At 43.8% G+C, this 19,164-nt stretch overlaps 1 protein-coding gene across 3 annotated transcripts in view; it reads left to right on the top strand.

Moving 5' to 3' along the window:
- The first annotated feature begins 8,946 nt into the window (after positions 1 to 8,946).
- SLC30A6 (solute carrier family 30 member 6) overlaps positions 8,947 to 19,164 on the top strand; it is a 28,013-nt gene continuing 17,795 nt past the window's right edge. The window contains exons 1-8 of one of the 3 annotated variants that reach the window (XM_077344218.1): positions 8,947 to 9,114; positions 10,418 to 10,504; positions 11,823 to 11,907; positions 13,480 to 13,522; positions 15,262 to 15,327; positions 17,728 to 17,808; positions 18,028 to 18,063; positions 18,985 to 19,079. In XM_077344218.1, coding sequence (XP_077200333.1) covers positions 9,112 to 9,114; positions 10,418 to 10,504; positions 11,823 to 11,907; positions 13,480 to 13,522; positions 15,262 to 15,327; positions 17,728 to 17,808; positions 18,028 to 18,063; positions 18,985 to 19,079 — 496 coding nt within the window. In that variant the 5' untranslated portion in view covers positions 8,947 to 9,111. Of the gene's footprint in view, positions 9,115 to 9,193; positions 9,395 to 10,417; positions 10,505 to 11,822; positions 11,908 to 13,479; positions 13,523 to 15,261; positions 15,328 to 17,727; positions 17,809 to 18,027; positions 18,064 to 18,984; positions 19,080 to 19,164 lie in introns of those variants that run through there. The other 2 variants (XM_077344223.1, XM_077344212.1) reach the window with 2 other exon arrangements.

Genomic DNA, 19,164 nt, shown 5'->3' with positions numbered 1-19,164 from the left:
ATCTATATCTAAGAAGTTTTTCATCATTTGTTTGATAAAGTATAAAGTTTTACATTTTCCTTTGGTCTTTTCTCCATCCCCCCACCCTGTTACTCAAATAGGAGTCTCCTGAATTTAGGCAGGGAACAAATTAGAGTTGGTCTTTATACCGTACTTTTTATTACCTGATTAGAGTCTAAAAGTGGCTTATAATTGCCTTCCCTTCCTCTCCCACAACAGACCAGGGCTGGTTTATCCATACAGAACAAACTATAGGCTCCATGCTTCCAGGGACCCAACGCAAAACTTCCCCACCACGGACCAAAGCCATATCCCATCCTTCCCCTTCTCTCTAAGGACACGGAGTGATACATTTTCCACTGTGGAGAGCCCCTCCAACCCCAGTCCAGCTGCTCCTACCACAATTGCACTCTATTAAAGGTATCCCCTGTGCAAGCATGTCTGACCCTTGGGGTGACGCCCTCTAACGTTTTCTTGGCAGACTCAATTCAGGGTGGTTTGACATTCCCTTCCCCAGTCATTACCGTTCTACCCCCAAGCAAGCTGGGTAGTCATTTTACCGACATATCAGCTGCTTTATCACCCTTTGCCACAAGAGGCTGTACTCTATTAGGGCCGCACAAATCCTCTGGTGCTATGGGCTCCGCAGATCCTTAACAGTCCTGCAATAATAATAATAATAATAATTATTTTATTTTATTAATTTATTACCTGCCACTCGTAAGCAGGCTCATGGCGGGTTACAGATGTCCAGTTAAACCCCCATTAAAACCCTATTAAAATAAACAAAAAATACAAATACAATAGACCAACAACATGGCAGAACAAACACCCTTATCCCCAACCTCTACCCCTACCTCTAGAGCAGGGGTCCTCAGACTTTTTAAACAAGGGGCCAGTTCATTGTCCCTCAGACCGTTGGAGGGCCGGACTATAGTTAAAAAAAAAAAAAACTATGGACAAATTCCAACTCTATGCTCCAGAGGAGCTATGTGTCTACTATCCCAGTGTCAGCTAGTGACAAGACCTGCTCAACTTGCCCACTCTCACAAAATGTGAGCTGCTCCACCCCCCAATGCACTGGCTGCTACACTGTCAGGCAGTGAGCTAAATCTGGGAAATCTGCCTCCAATGATTAGTCCTCTGAATGCTAAAAGCTGTTGCAGAGGAGTTGGTTCTTACATGCTGCTTTACTCTACCAGAAGGGGTTTCAAAGCAGCTTCCAATTGCCTTTCCTTTCCTCTCCCCCACAACAGGCACCCTGTGAGGTAGGTGAGGCTGAGAGAACCCTGATATTACTGCAGAGGAACAGCTTGCAGTGCTATGGAAAGCAAAGGTGACCCAGATGGCTGCATGTATAGAAGAGCAGGGAGGGACCCGCAGCTCGCCATGTAGCTGTCGGGCCACCTGATCCCAACATCCTGACTCAAGAGAAGCCCTTGGAAAGCATGCCTGTAAGAGCTCATGCAGTTGCCCTCCCAAAATGTTTATTCCTGCTCCCCATATTGAATGTCCTGGCTCTTGAGAACCTGGAGGGGGGGGGGGAGTCCAGCTCCCCCACACCCAACATCCAGCAAAAGAAAGGGGGTGTGCCCAGTGGCTGTTGGATCCCGCTCTTAGCAGCTGTGCCAAACTTCTAATCCCCCTCCCCCTGCAGCTACAAAGGGGGGGGAATCCAGCCCAGAAGCTGAGTGGAGGGGGGGGTAGATCTCCATGAGCCTAATTTTCATGGATCCAAGCCAGCTGCCCTCGCAGGTGCTGCCCAAGAAGGAACAGCTCCCAACTCACCCTCTCCTGGCTGCCAAGCCTGCCTATCCTGAGGTGCTCCGCACTCCTGAGCCAGCACTCATTGAGCTTGAAAACCTGTTGTACGAATGGGGGTGGGGTGGCAAAACCCCCGTGAGCTGACTGGCTCTGCTCTTCCCCTGTGAGGACCACCTCAGCCTTGAATCCCTTCCTCCGGCTCTGCACACCTGGAAGAAAAAGGGAGGGCAGCAGGCCCGCCTTTCCAAAAGAACTCTACACTGTGGGCTAGCAACCCTGTCGTACTCGCGTTCTGCCAGCACCCACATAGCCGGGCGTAATGCGTGGGCTCTGCCTGAAAGAGGGAGGAGTGGGGCACAAGCCCTGTGAGCCCCACCATTTCTGAGGCTGCCGCTCCGCTGTAAGGCAGCCTCCAGCTCCAACCCCCGCCCCATAGGCCATCAATCCCCACCCGCTCTCCATAGCGTCCTAAGCATGAGGTCTGAGAACTGCACACACATGATACCTTATATAGGCTCCATGGGTCCTGGCTCGCCCTAACGCCGTGTGTGCTGCAAGAGTCAAGAAACAGAGAAAAGGAGAGGAGTCGAAGAATGTAGCACACATCCCATACATGCATACTGCGGGTCCGGGATGAATTGGCTGCTAAGTAGGACAGGCAGTGGCAGCAAAAACACCCAGAGGGTCAGATAAATGTTCTCATTGGGCCGCATGTGGCCCACAGGCCATAGTTTGAGAACCCTTGCTCTACAGGGAGGAGGCAGGAGAGAGTTGCAGTTTAATACCAGGGGAGCCCCTGTGAGGTAGTTGGAGCTGAGAAAGCTCTGACAGGTCTGCTCTGTGAGAACAGCACTATCAGGACTGGGGCTAGGCCAAGGTCACCCAGCTGGCTGCATGTGGAGGAGCAGGGAATCAGGCCCAGCTTTCCAGATTAGAAGCTACTGCTCCTAAACACTACACTAAGCTGTTTCTTGGAGATTTTGCAAGAGGTGAGTAACTACCGGATCTCCACCAATGTATACCAGATTACCGGAGCTGTGCAACTTGGAATAAAGAGGATACAACCAGTCCTGAAGAGGATAAGGGGATTGACCTCATTACAGAACCTCTGCAGACAGTTAGGAAAAAGACTCAACGGCATAGAGCGAGATGGTTCTCGGGACCTTTGGAGCTCCAAGATAGATTTCAGGCCCTTGCAGAGGATGTGCAAGTGTCAATGAGGGAAGAGGTCCCAAAACAAAGTCTAAGACAAAGTGAAGAGGCCACGGGGATAGAAGGGAATGGTGTTGAGAAGAAAAGAAAAAGGGGAGTACTGGTAAATGGAGACTCCCTGCTAAGAGGAATGGATCGCCATATGGCTAGGCCCGACCACCTCACCCGAGAGGTGTGTTGCTTGCCAGGGGCAAAAATTAAAGACGTTTCAGAACGGCTGCCCAAACTCCTCAAATCTACGGATCGCTACCCATTTGTGATGGTCCATGTGGGTACAAATGACATGTCCGTGAATACCATTGCTCCTATTAAAACACACTATCAAGATCTAGGGAGGAAGCTCAAGCAAATGGGGGCACAAGTGGTATTCTTTTCAATCCTGCCTGTCAAGGGAAGAGGGATGCGTTGGGAGAGGAAGATAATGGAGGTGAATCAGTGGCTGCATAGTTGGTGCCGGCAGGAGAGATTTGGTTTCTGGGACCATGGGATAGGCTTTCTTGAGGAAGGCCTACTAGCACCTTATGGACTGCACTTATCGAAGTTGGGGAAGAAAGTGTTTGACAGGAACCTGGGGAGATTCATCAGGAGAGCTTTAAACTGAAGCCACAAGGGGAAGGAGACGATCAACATAGGGAGTGTAAGGAAGGAGACCGATCAGGGGCAGCCCAACCAGAAAGGCCAGTTCATAGGGAACCAAAAGTAAAAGGATTCAGATGCCTTTATAATAACACCCGAAGCATGGGCAATAAGAAGGAAGAGCTGGAACTTCTCATGCTGATGGAAAGGTATGATCTAGTAGGCATCACAGAAACTTGGTGGAATGATTCTCATGACTGGAATGTAATGGTGGATGGATATGAACTGTTCAGAAAAAACAGAATAGATCGAAGAGGTGGAGGAGTGGCACTGTATGTGAGGAAAGGGCTTACCTGTCAGGAAATTCTAGTGAAGGAGAGCATATCTACAGTGGAAAGCATCTGGGTGAAAATAAGCGAGGGGAAAACAAACAGTGTGGTGGTTGGTGTCTGCTACCGACCGCCTGACCAACGAGAGGATGTGGATGCTGCACTTTGTGAGCAGCTTGAGAAAATATCCAAGCAGCAGGACCTTGTCATCATGGGTGACTTCAATTTCCCAGATGTGTGCTGGGAAACAAACTCTGTGAAGCGTCCTCAGTCATGTAACTTTCTGACCTGCCTGGCTGACAATTTCATTTATCAAATGGTAGATGAACCCACAAGAGGTTCAGCCATACTGGACTTAATACTGACCAACAGGCAAGAGTTGGTGGATGAGGTGAAGGAGGTGGGGGGGCCCTAGGGGGAAGTGACCATGTCCTCATAGAATTCCTTTTGAGATGGGGAGCCAAGGAAGCTTGTAGCCAGACGCGGATGTTGGATTTTCGTAGGGCAAACTTTAATAAACTCAGAGACATGATGAGTGTCATACCATGGACGAGAATGCTGGAAGGGAAGGGAGCATGTGAAGGGTGGGCGCTACTCAAACAAGAGCTATTGCATGCTCAATCAATGACTATCCCAGAAAGACGAAAACACTGCAGGAGCTCTAAGAAGCCTATTTGGATGAACCGAGAACTTCAAGAGGAACTAAGAAAGAAAATGGAAATGTTCAGGAAATGGAGGGAAGGACAGAGCTCTAAAGAAGAGTACCTACAGGTTACTAGGCACTGTAGATCAATCATCAGAAAAAGCCAAAGCTGAGAGTGAGCTAAGATTGGTCAGGGAAGCCCACTATAACAAGAAAAGATTTTTCAGTTATGTGAGGAGCAAACGTAAAGTAAAGGAGGCAATAGGCCCACTGTTGGGTGCGGATGGACAAACTAACGGAGGATGCAGAGAAAGCAGAAAGGCTCAGCGCCTATTTTACATCTGTTTCTTCCCACAGGTCAAAGGGTTTAGGCACATCTAGAGATGGCAGTAGCCAAAGGATAGTGTCTGGGTGGCAAGTTGACATGGACAGAGAGGTTGTTGAGAGGCATTTAGCTGCACTGGATGAGTTCAAATCCCCTGGGCCGGATGAAATGCACTTGAGAGTGCTCAAAGAACTTTCCAGAGAACTTTCACAACCCTTGTCCATCATCTTTGGGACCTCTTTAAGGACTGGAGATGTCCCGGAGGACTGGAAGAGAGCAAACATTATTCCGATCTTCAAAAAAGGGAGGAAGGATGACCTGGGAAACTACAGACCAGTGAGTCTGACCTCTGTTATGGGTAAGATAATGGAGCAGATATTAAAGGGAGTGATCTGCAAACATCTGGAGGACAATTTGGTGATCCAAGGAAGCCAGCATGGATTTGTCTCCAACAGGTTCTGTCAGACCAACCTGGTTTCCTTTTTTGGCCAAGTGACAGGTTTGATGGATCGTGGAAATTCGGTTGATGTCATTTACTTGGATTATAGTAAAGCTTTTGATAAGGTTCCCCATGATAAGCTGGGTGTCATCGGTATATTGATGACAACCCAGCCCAAAGCTCTAGACCAGCTGTTCCAGAGGGCGCATAAAGATGTTAAAGAGAGTGGGGGAGAGCGCACCCCCCTTGCAGAACTCCAGAAGGGAGACTACGGGAGCGGGATAGCTCCTTCCCCACTTCTACCCTCTGGGGCCGGTTCTGGAGAAAGGAGCATTACCAGCCAAGGGCTATGCCCCATATCCCTGTCCTAGTGAGGCGGTGGACCAACAACTCATAGTCAACTAGATCAAAGGTGGCCAACAGATCCAACATAATGAGTACGGCCTACCCGCCACGATCCAGATGGTGCCGGAGATCATCCTTTAGGGTGACCAGTGCCGTCTACACCCTGTGGCCTGGATGGAAGCCAGACTGGTATGGATCGAGAACCAAAGTTTTTTCCAAGAATGCCAGGAGCTGGTCCCCAGCAGCCCTTTCAACTACCTTACCCAGAAACGCCAAGTGCAGTAGCTGGCTGGATCTTGCGGAAGCTAAGCAGAACTGACCCTGGCTAGTACTTGGATGGGAGACTTTCAAGGATCTGAATGGAGTTCCTCCAAGGAACACTGGGGTCATGACACAGAGGCAGACAACGGCAAATCATACCACATACACACCATGTTGTAAATAAATACTTCCCCAACATGCCAAGGTTCTGCTCCGCTCCAGACTCAAATCTGCCAGCCCAGAATTGGCATCACTGTTCTCTCACCATCGCCTTTTCTCATCTTGCCATTTCAGCTGCACTGCTAGCAAATTAAACGTCTTTCAACTTCTACAAGTTATTCCACTTCTTCTCCTTTCCTTGCTGCCCCTTACATTGGTACAATTTGTGTTGAAAGGAATTAGAAAACTTTTAATAAGACAAATATGTCTTTGATTTCATTTCCTATCTGTAAGTCTTTCTTTATACCCGGGGGTGGTGTGTGTGTGTATGCAGATGAATGTTTCAAAGCTCCCCAGAGTTCTAACACACCAGTGATTGCACTCTTTATAATGCAGTTTCAATCATCCTCTGCCACTGTTTTGCAAGTGGATTTTGCCATTTCACATAGTAAACTCCCGTTCAAAAGTGCATTGAAAGTGAATTAAAAATGTGTAATTTAGTGTGTGTGAAAGCAGAATCAGTCATTAAGGGGTTAGTACAACTAAGGGGCATCTGGCATCTGAATACATGACTTGTATTTGTGTCTTTTTTCTTCTAAGCAGTATTGGTCCACAGAAGGGGTTCTTTTGTTTACTTCAGTTTACAGAGGTAAGTACGTCAGCAAGTGAGAAGGGACAGCATCTAACCCAGGAGCTTAACAATGGATACTTTAATGCATTTAGGGTACCATATTTCAAACAAGTGCTTCCTATGACAACACTCATTTTAAATACCCCTCCTATTTAAGCTGTGATAATTGCCACTAACTAGGAATATTCCTAACCTTTCAATCCAAGAGGACATTTTAATATGATTTCTAAAAACAGCCCAAAAGAGGGTGGACAACACCCCAAAAAAAGAGGACATCTGCTAATTTCTCAATCTTTTTTCCAATTGAGGAACCCCTGAAACATTCTTCAGGTTTCGAGAAACCCCAGGCACAATCATGCAGAATATAGTTGGGAAGCATAGCTGTGTACATGCCCACTCCGGGCCACTCCCCTTCCCACCCCCTCCAGGTCCATCATTGACAATTTGGCGAGGGGGGATCAGGTCAACATCACCATATATCACCCAATAAATGTTTAACCAATTAAGAATATATTTTTAAAATGTATATGTATATATATATACAAAATTGATTAACTCCCATTAATTTGGGAAACCCTTCCAGGGCCGTCAAGAAACCCCAGGGTTTCACAAAACTCTGGTTGAAGAAGAAGAGTTGGTTCTTATATGCCACTTTTCTCTACCTGAAGGAGTCTCAAAGCAGGTTACAATCACCTTCCCTTTCCTCTCCCCATAACAGACAACCTGTGAGGTAGGTGAGACTGAGAGAGCCCTGATATTACTGCTCTATCAGAACAACTTTTATCATTTCTATGGCGAGCCCAAGGTCACCTAGCTGCCTGCATGTGGAGGAGGGAGAAATCAATCCCAGATTGTCAGATTAGAAGTTGGTGTTCCTAACTACTACACCAAACTGATTCTCTTGAGAAAGCCTGCCCGAGATGAACAATAATAATACTTTATTTTTGCAACCCATTCTTCCCATATTGGCTAATGGACAATAAAATATACAATGTGTATATAAATTTAAGATTAAAACTATACTATTAAAATCCACCACCTAAAAATCATTACAGAGGGAGGCTAGTTCATATTGAGTGGATTCATAATTTGTGAGTGGGGATTCTTGGGTAGGAAGGCCAGCAACTCCTTGGTGTTAATTTCCTGGCCTCAGTCATAGGCCTGGCAAAACCACTCTCATACAGGCCCTCTGAAACTGCTGAAGGTCCTGGAGGGCCCTGACTCACCAGGGATAATGTCCCACCAGGCCAGGGTCAGGACTGAAAAGGCCATGGCCATGATGAAGGCTAGTTTTACTTCTTTCAGGCCAAGAACCACAAGCAAGGGTATTGCAGAAGAGATGGTCCCATGGATACAGTGGTCCCAGACCATGTTGGGAACACAATCTTATGCTGGAATAAATACTGTTAGTCTTTATGTCCATGCCTCCTTTTATAATTTCCCCTAGAAATATTCCTGAAATGATTTCCGCTCCACAGATCTGAAATGACCTCTGATGGACAAAAGCAGAAGAGATTTTGGCTCAGTAGCAGAGTGCCTGCTTGGCATACAGAAGGTCCGAGGTTGAATCTGTTGTGTATGTGGATCTGCTGAGGACTGATTTTGAGGATACTTTGGGCTGATCCTGCGTTGAGCAGGGGGTTGGACTAGATGGCCTGTATGGCCCCTTCCAACTCTATGATTCTGTGATGTCTGAGGCCGGATCCGAGCAGACATGTAACTCACCTAACAGTTTAAATCAATCAATGCTAATCTGGCCAATTGCACACGCAGCTGGGGAGACCTACTGTCTGCTTTGTGTATATAAAATGGGGTTTTATGAAGGGTTTGTCAGTCTTCTTGGCTCTTGTTGCAACATGTAATCACTGCTGAAATCGCTAATAAAACGCTGTTCGTTGGCCTAGAAGCCTGGAGTTCTTCTTATGGACCCACATATCTTGCAGAATCCCCAGCAGCTCCAGTAAGGAGCACACTTCAGGTGATCTGAAGTGAGACCCTGGAGTGCTTTTGCCGGTCTGAGTAGACAATACCGACTTCGATGGTTCCAGTATGAAGCAGGTTAACATGTTCCTAGTGAAATAGATTCCGCTAGTTTTTAAAGTGACCCTGGCTGTTCTCCTGCTGACAGCCGGAACAACGCGCTCAAAGGAAGGGCGGGCATTGGAGCATCGCTGAAGGCGCACCGCCCGCAAGCAACGAATCAGCAGCCTCGCCATGTTTGTAGCCCGCATGCGCACAGCGCTCTCTCAGTCGGTCGGAGCGCCGCGTTTCGAGTAGGCCGGGCCTGAACGAATCTTGCCGTCAGTTCCTGCCGTAAGTAGCGTTTAGCCAATTACGTGTCACCTTATACGATTTCCAACTCGTCTCCATGGCAACAGCAGAAACCCGCCTTTTCCGGCCCCCCGAGGAAGCCGCTTGTCCCTCAATATGGTGAGCTGCCTTCTTTTCACGCCGAAGGGTGGGGTGGATGGGGTTGCGCGTGAGCTGGGTCAGGATGCGCTCCGGGAGGGGGGAGGCTGAGAGCTCAGTGGATGAGGGCGTATTTGGGGCTGTTTCAGCGCCTTGGCTGGCAGCGCATTTTTCCTGCGTTTATAAACAGCAGGAGGGAGGCAGAAGGGGCTGCTTAGGTTGCCACCATTCCTTCCATGCTGGTGACATGGTGCCTAGAGTCGCTTAGATGGGGAATTTCCTTCTCCACAGACCTTGCATGGTACAATGGCGTTGGACTTCGGGTGATTTTCATGGTGTTGCTAAAGAAGTTACTAGTTCTTCGCCTAGCCTTCCTTAAGGAGAGATTCAAATGGGTCGCCGTGTTGGTCTGAAGTAGCACAATAAAATTAGAGTCCAGTAGCACCTTTAAGACCAACAAAGATTTATTCAGGGCGTGAGCTTTCAAGTGCAAGGTCTGGGGAAGAGTGCTTGCACTCGAAAGCTCACGCCCTGAATAAATCTTTGTTGGTCTTAAAGGTGCTACTGGACTCTGATTTTATCTTCCTTAAGGAGGACTGCAACGTTAAAACTACCTAGATATTGGGCTAGAAATATGGTATATGTTACCCTGGAACAGTGGTACAAATTTCAGCTGCCGAGTTTCTCCCTGCTGTTGGAAGTATAGGAGCTTCCCCTCAAAGAAATTAGCAACTCATACGCCTGTGCTGTGGTCATACCGAAACTTGAGAGGATGCTCCTGAGACTGTATTACAAGGTCGCTCCCCTCAATACAGTGTTAACGAACCCGCAAAGAATTCTTACATCTTGGCTCTGTATCATGATGTTTTTGACTTGCTAGTGAATGCATAGATTGTCATGTAATGCCAAGCAACTCCAGTTTGCCTAGACACCCCCATTCAGCCATTACAACAAATTGGAATGATTTAAGGCTTCACAGATCAAGAAACCTCTGCTTGTGAAGGGCATATGCAAGCATGAAAAGAAACTCTGTTTATACAAGTCACATGTAAACAAGCTTGTTGGAATATCTGATACCCATGAATATCTGATACCCTTGCCTCAGCTATTGAGTGTTGACTTGGCCATGAGTCCGTCTGGTTCCTAAGCAAGTGTCTTGCAATTGCATCTTAACTTTGTGCCAGTAATGTTGGTATTTGTTCTCTTTATTACAAAAGATTCAAAATAAGCTAATTTCGTGAGAATACTATTGCAAAATACGTAGTTAATTAGAAACTTAAGAATTTGACCAAGATTTGTGTGTGTGTGTTTTGTATGTTTGCAGGGGACAATACATTTGTTTCGCAAATCGCATAGATCTCTTCTTGGCAAGCTGATACAGGAATTTAGATTCGTGGCAGCTGATCGAAGGGTGAGAGTTTTCTTTTAGAATATGGAAAATAAATTTCTAGAGCAGTTGAATTTTTCAGAAAAAAATGTAATTTCCTGTAGATTTACATTTGTTTAGTGCATTTTTAAAATTTTGAATTTCAATATGGGTGTGTGTGGCTATGTTTTGCATGTTTTACTCAAAGATATATTCCATTAATACATTGTGTTCTCTCTTTTTTCATAACATTACTCCAGCTCATTAGATCAATGCTATTTAAGTATTCTTCACATGAACTCCTCTCTTTCAGATGGCTGTTGTACAGTGCACAGCCACAATCCCCCTGAAATTGTCAACAACTGCATAGTTAGTGTAGGTCCAAGGGTGTAATATTGTATAGCTGTATATTGCTTCATTAAGAGCCTCTTGTGGCGCAGACTGGTAAGGCAGCAGGCATGGAGTCTGAAAGCTCTGTCCATGAGGCTGGGAGTTCAATCCCAGCAGCTGGCTCAAGGTTGACTCAGCCTTCCATCCTTTTGAGGTTGGTAAAATGAGTACCCAGCTTGCTGGGGGGTAAACGGTAATGACTGGGAAAGGCACTGGCAAACCACCACCTATTGAGTCTGCCATGAAAACACTAGAGGGCATCACCCCAAGGGTCAGACATGACTCAGTGCTTGCACAGGGGGATACCTTTACCTTTATATTGCTTCATTCTACAATGTTTCATTGTTCCAAAGGCAAAATATGTTTAGGGAGATGGATTTATAGTGCAGTTTTTATTATTCTAGTGCCTCTTTTGTTCCATTTGAATCATATTCTTAGAAATCTGATAAAGTCGTCTCTAAGTACCACAGCTACCTGAGTAGCTTAATAGGTTAATAACACGAGCCATAACAAATACAAGCCATGCTATCCTTTTGTATGCTCTTTGTGTGACATGTCTAGCTTTTATTCAGCAAACTTTTCAGAATAGTTCTTATTTAGAAGACTTTTTATCAGTTGGTATGATAAATTGTTCATAGCTGCTGCTTATTTATTGGTTTTGTTCATTCAATCTTGTTTGTGTTGTATAATTTTTGCATTTTTAATAAATTCTTTTGACACATTTTGATAGCTTGTTTTTGTGGTCAAAAGGTCAGCTAAAACACATAAAAGTTTTTTTTCCTAAATATGCCCCAGTGCTGACTCTGAAATCAGTAAGAGGTTGAAGCTGGTGGTATTTTAAATAGGCCATTTGAAATTGTGTATATTCTTGCATAAATATGTTTCAGAATCATAGCTTTTGAGGTGTTGAGGTGTATCAAGTTTGATTTTAATCTTTTTGCTGAATAGTTACTCTAACTGTTCTCCTTTACAGACGTGGAAAATCTTGTTGTTTGGGGCAATAAATGTAGTATGTACTGGCTTGCTGCTTATGTGGTGCAGTTCTACAAACAGTATAGGTATGTTTATATGTATTTATAGTTGAATTTGTATACCGCCGCTCCCAGCAAGCTGGCTTGTGGTGATTCACCACAATAACAAAAAACAGTATCCATATAAAACCATACAACACATTAATAAAACCTAAAAACCTATTGTGTTTGGTTCTTATGGTACATTTTTCAGCAGTAAATATTTTATGTATCATAGTAGTCTAAACAGCAAAATGTTATGTGTTATAAGGTTTTATAATAAAACCTAATTTAAGTATGATGTTTTATATCAGTACATTTCTAATACTTTTTTCCAAAGTGGACTGTGGGATATAATAGGTTTCTCAAAGATGTGAGACCTTGTCTAGATTTACAGTTTACTGCTAAATCGGTACCTTTTTGAAGCTACTTGAACATGCTGGTGTCAAGTACAGTTTGTGTTGAAAGCATCTAGATCAGTGGTTCTCAACCTTCCTAATGCCGCGACACTTTAATACAGTTCCTCATGTTGTGCTGACCCCCCAACCATAAAATTACGCAAGTGTTCTTTCACAGAAATTAAACTGAAACTGATCCATTGTTCACAATTGTATATAAATTGTTTTTTTCCCGGGGTTTCTCAATTCAGTTCTGCCTCTTGTCCCGCCAAGCTGCACCGCCACCTGGAGCGCCTGGCGGGAGACTGCGCTGGGCTGCAGGCACTGCTGGAGCGGCTGGTGGCTGAGCACGGGTGCCTGCAGGAGGAGTGGCAACAGTGGCAGCACACATACCCCCGGCCAAGCTGCTTGCCCTGCCGTGACCCCTGGGAAAGGGTCGTTCGACCCCCCAAGTTGAGAACCACTGATCTAGATGCATCTGAATTTTGTTAAATGCTACCAAGTAAACTTGTGCCTTCTTTTGCCTTGATGAACATTCTCATTCTGGAGCGGGTCTTGAATATGCCATTTTTGCAGTATGTGTTTGTGCAATGGCATGGTTATTTTGAGAGATTTTTAAAAGGTAAATCTGGATGTGGGCAAAAGGATAACAATTATTTTTGCTTAATGCTGCTTGTTTGGTTGTGTCATGCTTCTTGCCCCAGAAAACACTGTCCAATTGATTGCTTGATGCATTGGTCTGAAGAATAGTAGGGTTAGAGAAAATTGTCCTACAGCTACTTGTAAATGCTATTTAGCTGTGGCTCATCTTCCAGCAGTTATAGCTTCCTCCAGCAGCTTAGTATAGAGCAAGCTTGGTGCAGTGGTTAAAAGCAGGAGAACCATGTTAGATTCCCCAGTCCTCAGCATGCAGTCAGCTGGGTGACCTTGGGCCAGTCACAGACCTCTCTGAGCTCTCTCACCCTAACCTGCCTCACAGGGTATCTATTGTGGGGAGAAGAAAGGTAGGCAATTGTAAGCTGCTTTGAGACTCATTCAGGTAGTAAAAGCGGGGTACAGAAAAACAGCTTTCCTAACATTTGCAACTCCAGTTGTTTTACAATCCCTGTGCAGCCCTGACCTACTGTTTGCCATACTTCATTGGAATCAAAAAGAGATCTGCACATGCTTTTGTAGTTAGTGGTGTATTACTAATGCATTAAAATATAATCTTTTTCTACAGCTTTAACTGCATACACCTACCTGACCATCTTTGATCTTTTTAGGTATGGTTATTTTAAAAAATGCTGATCTAACTTTAAAAAATGTATTTGGGAACTTCTTGTCATTTTATTGGTGAAGATTATATTTCTATAGGTGATGGTGCTATAAAAATTTTTCACTTAGTTATATGTGTAAAAAACAAGAGCTTGTATGTTTCCTGAAATACATACGATGCAGTTTGTCATACAGGGTGCAGTCTAGAGAAAATTAAGCATATCCCATTGATGCCAGAGCATTGAATATTTTCTTTGAATTTCATCTGGTATATCCGCTTAGTTGTTATGATGTTCCTGCTCAATCAGCATCTTACTGTAATTGGAGAAGATCATTCAGACATGTTGTTCACAGGCTGTGAGTGCTTTAGAAGTCAAAATGAAGACCTTAAATTGGGCTTGGTTGTGGATCAGTAGCCAGTGGTTGTCGTGGTATGTGGCATGGTAACATGCTCCTGATAGCTGCCTCGAACAGTATTCTGCACGAGCTGCAGCCTTTGAACACTCTTCAAGGATAGCCCCATATAAAGTGCATTGAAAGAGTCCAGCCTTGATATAACTAGCCATGGATCACTGTGATTAGATCATATTGATCCAGGAATGGACATAGTTGACTCACCAGCCAGAGTTAAATAGAAGCACTCTGAGCCACCCCAGCTTCCGGGTTTTCTAAGGTGGTGCTGTGCCTGATCTAACTTTCTTCTAACTCAGAGAGCCTGTCTTGTCAGGAGTAAGTCTTGTCAGGAGTCAGCTTGGTGTAGTGGTTAAGAGTGGAGGCTTCCTTGGGCTCGTCACAGCACTAGCTGTTCTGACCAAGCAGTGATATCAGGGCTCTCTCAGCCTCACCCACCTCACAGGATGCTTGTTGTGGGGAGAGGAAAGGGAAGGCGACTGTAAGCCGCTTTGAGCCTCCTTCGGGTAGGGAAAAGCGATATGTAAAAACCAACTGCCCCCCCCCCCATCCAGCTCATTACTAACTTGATGCGCTGGTTTAGAACATCAACAGCAGGGGTAGTCAAACTGCGGCCCTCCAGATGCCCGTGGACAACAATTCCCATGAGCCCCTGCCAGCATGCAGGCCCCCTATGCTGGCAGGGGCTCATGGGAATTGTAGTCCATGGACATCTGGAGGGCCGCAGTTTAACAACCCCTGATCAACAGCATCTTTGAGTCAGGTGGGAATGAAAAGTAGAGCTGGGTGTCGACTGCATATTGGCGATGCTACAATCCAAACCTCCCGATTAGCTCTCCCAGCGCCTTCACATAGATATTAAATAGCATAGGGGATAAGAGCAAGCTTTGTGGCATGCCACAGGTCAGTGGTAATGGGGCAGAGCAGGAATCCCCCAGCATCACCTTGTGCCCCCTGTCTCATTCACAGTCTCCTTTCATTCGCTGATAGAGACTTCAAAGTAGGGAGGACAACTCAGTACTGTCCCTCTGCTGAGAATCCTGCAACCAATTAGCTCTTCCTCTGTCCATGCTCATAGGTTCATTTACTTTTAGTTGTAAGCAGCCTTGTTAGAGTTTATTCTTTTGTCTAGCTAAACAGTGGACATTTTGCTAGCTCTATATAAATGAATAGCGACTGAGGGCAATGAGTTTGTTTTGAAACTGGTTTTAAAACCATGGGCTATTTGTTTGGATTGCTATTAAAGCACATCCATTCTTCAGAAGGTACATTTTGAAACAGAGTTCTTTAAGCTCTCTTGTCTGAATTCTCATTGGTGTTTTTCTTCCCTATTCAGCTTAATAACATGCTTAGTAAGTTATTGGGTAATGATGAAGAAGCCCAGTACAACTTATTCATTTGGGTAAGTTCCTCTAACATATAATTTTATTATTACACGCTCAGAAAATGTTTGAAATATTCCTTTGTTGATCCAGATAATGATAGATGTTTTAATTGAACCACAGGCAGTTTATAGAAACCCGTAGAATCAGTTTCTTCAACCAGATATGGAAGGGCCAAAATTTGTGTACAAAAATAGGTTGCATTCTTAAAAGAAAAATGAAAAACACCTAAAAAGTCTGCCTAATGATGATTTCATATGCTCCAGAGAGCATCACTTTAAAGAAATTTGGGCAGGTAGATTTGGCCTATTCAAGTTGTTATGAGCTTAGATAATTGTGGAAGGGGAGCTTTTGAGAGATAGGGGATTCCAAATGGGGTTCTCCTATTCCCCAAAGATTCCTCGTACAGCCCCAGTTTGTCTTCCATAAGTGGCTTCATTTTTATCTATATACTTGACCATCTGTGAGAAGACTAGTTTATGTAGCACCCAGATCATTTGCTGGAGAAGAGAATATAGTCCATCTTCTATAGATTAGTGGCATTCACTGCAGAGAGCCCCTTCGCAATAATGACCAACCAGTAGAGCCACATGACTACAGAATGGCCTTGTTCACCAACACACAAGCAGTAATGTAGCTATTAATGTATAACATGTTTTTAGTTATCAGATTACTCTTCGGCATGTAGTGTTATCTCCACACTACAGTTGAACCTTATTCAGCCTTTGTGTACCTGGAGTGACAGGAAGGGCTTCCCTTTCTGCTCTCTCATTCTGTCCTCAGCTATTTCTCAGGGTGAGAGAGTGAGATTACGAGAGTCCAGGAGGAGAGTAAGCTGATCATGGGAGAGTAAAGCCACTACCGTCCCACTGTAGCTAGTTGCTGTTTTTCTGAGTAGCTACTGTGATGCTCCTACTCTCTTCTCTGTAGCTAGCTTGCTTTCTTCCTAAGAACTGCCTGGATGCTGAGATGAGAGTGCAGAGGCTGTGGAGAAAGGGCGAGGAACTTTTAGGTGATGGACTCTTCACTTCCATCCCTAGCATGAGGTCTGCAACTTACCCACCCATCTTCCACCCCATGTGGTGGTAGCTGTTTTAAGGTGGGAGCCACCTGTCAGCGACAAGCTCCATGGGGGAATGGTCTTGCCCACTCTCTTAAAAGTTGGAGTGGGAGTCACATTGGAGAACAATGCTCAGAAGAGCCACATGTGATTCCTGAGCCACTATGAGTATGAGTGAGTGCTCTTGATAGTAAAGTTGGCCATCCTTTCCCTAGCAGATGTTTCTCTGTGTGTTTGTTTGTTTGATTTGGAAACATAATCATTCTACTTAAGAACACAAGAGCCTTGTTGGATCAAACCAGTGGTCACCATGGCTAGTAGCTATTGATAGACCCTATCCTCCATGAATCTCTGTAATCCCCTTTTAAAACTGTCTATTCCTGTGGCCATCACTGTGTCTATCAGTCAATCCCACATTTTCATCGCTCTTGTCTGCCCTGAATATGTTCCCCATCAACTTCATCTGATGTCCGTGAGTTCAAGTACTTTGGGAAAGGGAGAAAAATAATCGTAAAGTACTTGCCTGTCTATTTTCTGACATATAGTCTTAACACTTAAAAGGTTCACCTGGAAGCATGTTTTATTTTTATTTATTGAATTTAGTGGAGATTTTCTTCCTGATGACTACAGCCTTAATTATATTTGTAGCCTGTTGTAGCACAAAGCTTCCTGGTTGATGAAATTTAATTTAATAGTTAGGATAAGAGCTATTTCTTAGCTGTGCAAAAAACTTGAATTGATGTTATGTTGGTTGTCTTAAGGTGATCATAAAGATAAACAGTCAGTAAAAAATGCAAGGTTTTCCAATGTCTACAAAATGTAGTTGTGAAAATGCTTCTGTAAAACATTTCCTTTTGAAGAGAGCAAGAGTCCAGTAGCAGCTTAAAGACTAATACAATTTGTGGCAGAGTATGAGCTTTTGTGAGTCACTGTTCACTTCTTCACATACCTTCAGAAGTGAGCAATGACTCTTGAAAGTCATAGCCTATTACAAATTTTGTTAATCTTTAAGGTGCTACTAGACTCCTTGTCTTTTCTACTGCTACAGACAAACTAACAGTTACCCATCTTGATGTGTTTTCTTTCTGAATATACAGATTTATTGTTCCTAATTGGGCTGCAGTCTTTCTACATTTGTTTTCTTTTAAAATGATTGATTTTTTGTTATTCATTTATTTATTTGGATGCAAGCTTTACAAGATTGTAATTTTGGTAATTAACAGTTGTGATAAAAATGTAGTCTAAAATCTCAGAATCCTCATTTGAACTTGAAGCATTCAGCGGTAGTACATTATCTTCAAGTGAAAATAAGAATGAGTTATTTGTGCATGTTGGTTTTAAGTATTCTCTCAAATTCCAGGTTTGAGAGATTTGAAGTACTAGCAGTATTTGCTTCTACAGTTCTGGCACAACTTGGAGCTCTTTTTATACTAAAAGAAAGGTAAGACGCTTTACTACTTCACATATGCTTGATATATATGGTGGTCAAATCAACTGCAGTGAAATGTTAGGGTTTTTTTAAACGTGGTAGCTAAAAAGCAAACTCTTAGCCACTCTAGGTGGTGATGTTTTATAACTGGCCTGATGAAAGTTGCATATGTGGAATGTAAAGATGATATGACCAAAAAATAACAGATTCTGTGATTCTTTTCTCTTGTAGTGCTGAACGATTTTTGGAGCAACCAGAGATTCACACGTAAGAAACGTTTTTAAATAAAACATTAAATATTGCACATGTAAAATTTGAGGCAGCATGGTATATTGGTTAAAGAGTGGCAGATTTGATTCTCCACTCCTACATATAGCAAGATGGGTGACCTTGGGCCAGTTCTCTTAGAGCTGTTCTCACAAAGCAGTCGTCTTTGAACTTTGTCAGCTCCACTTACCTCACAGGGTCTCTGTTACGGGGAGAGGAAGTGAAAGGTGCTTGTAAGCTGCTTTGGCACTCCTTTGGGGAGTGGAAAGCAGGGTATAAAACGCCAGCTCTTATTCTTCTAAAATATGGCATTTACTGCAAAGCAAGACTGGCCTCTCCCCACCCCCCCGGGGGTTCCATCAAAAAGAAAAAAAGAAAGGGGGTCATCTTGTATTTGCTTACAAGTTACAGTCATGTTCAGTAATTTTTGTAATGATGTGTGACTTTCTTCAGGGAGGCCATCTTACATTTTGGGTCTTCTTCCTTTTCAGTAAATGTGGTGTCAAATAATAGGAAGTTGAGTTTACAGTTTACAATTAGTAGCACTAAATGATTCATAGTAAATAGATAGGTTGAAACTTACGACATTGAAGTCAGCAGCAAAACTCCTCTTGATTTTAAAGGCAGTGGATTGAACCTGTTGATATATATCAACTAACATAGCTAAATATGTTTGTAATATTCTAAATTTGCTGCTGAAAAATATTTCAGATTTGTAGGTATGTTATCCAAACCTGTCTTTATTGCAGTTGTAGTTGTCAGGACAAGTTGAATTCTCAGTTTACATTAAAAAATGCCATCTGAAATAGTAATCAAAAACTAGAGAACAATGATAAATGGGGAGAAATTGGCTAACTAGTAATTTTCTTGGCAATGTAATTGGGAGATTCTTTAAAAATCAGTATCTTTATTCTTTTTTAGGGGTCGATTGTTGGTTGGCACTTTTGTGGCACTCTCTTTCAACCTGTTTACAATGCTTTCCATTAGGAATAAACCCTTTGTTTACGTCTCTGAAGGTATGGAATAAATCAATATGGAAAAATTAACTCAGTACTGTGTTGGCTTGGTTTATTTGCCAGGCATATTACTAATGGTTGTTAC

This window comes from Paroedura picta, chromosome 1 (assembly GCF_049243985.1).
Source record: "Paroedura picta isolate Pp20150507F chromosome 1, Ppicta_v3.0, whole genome shotgun sequence".
NCBI lineage: Eukaryota > Metazoa > Chordata > Lepidosauria > Squamata > Gekkonidae > Paroedura > Paroedura picta.
Note: the sequence above shows the minus strand (reverse complement) of the source record. Positions and strands in the feature narration are given on the sequence as shown.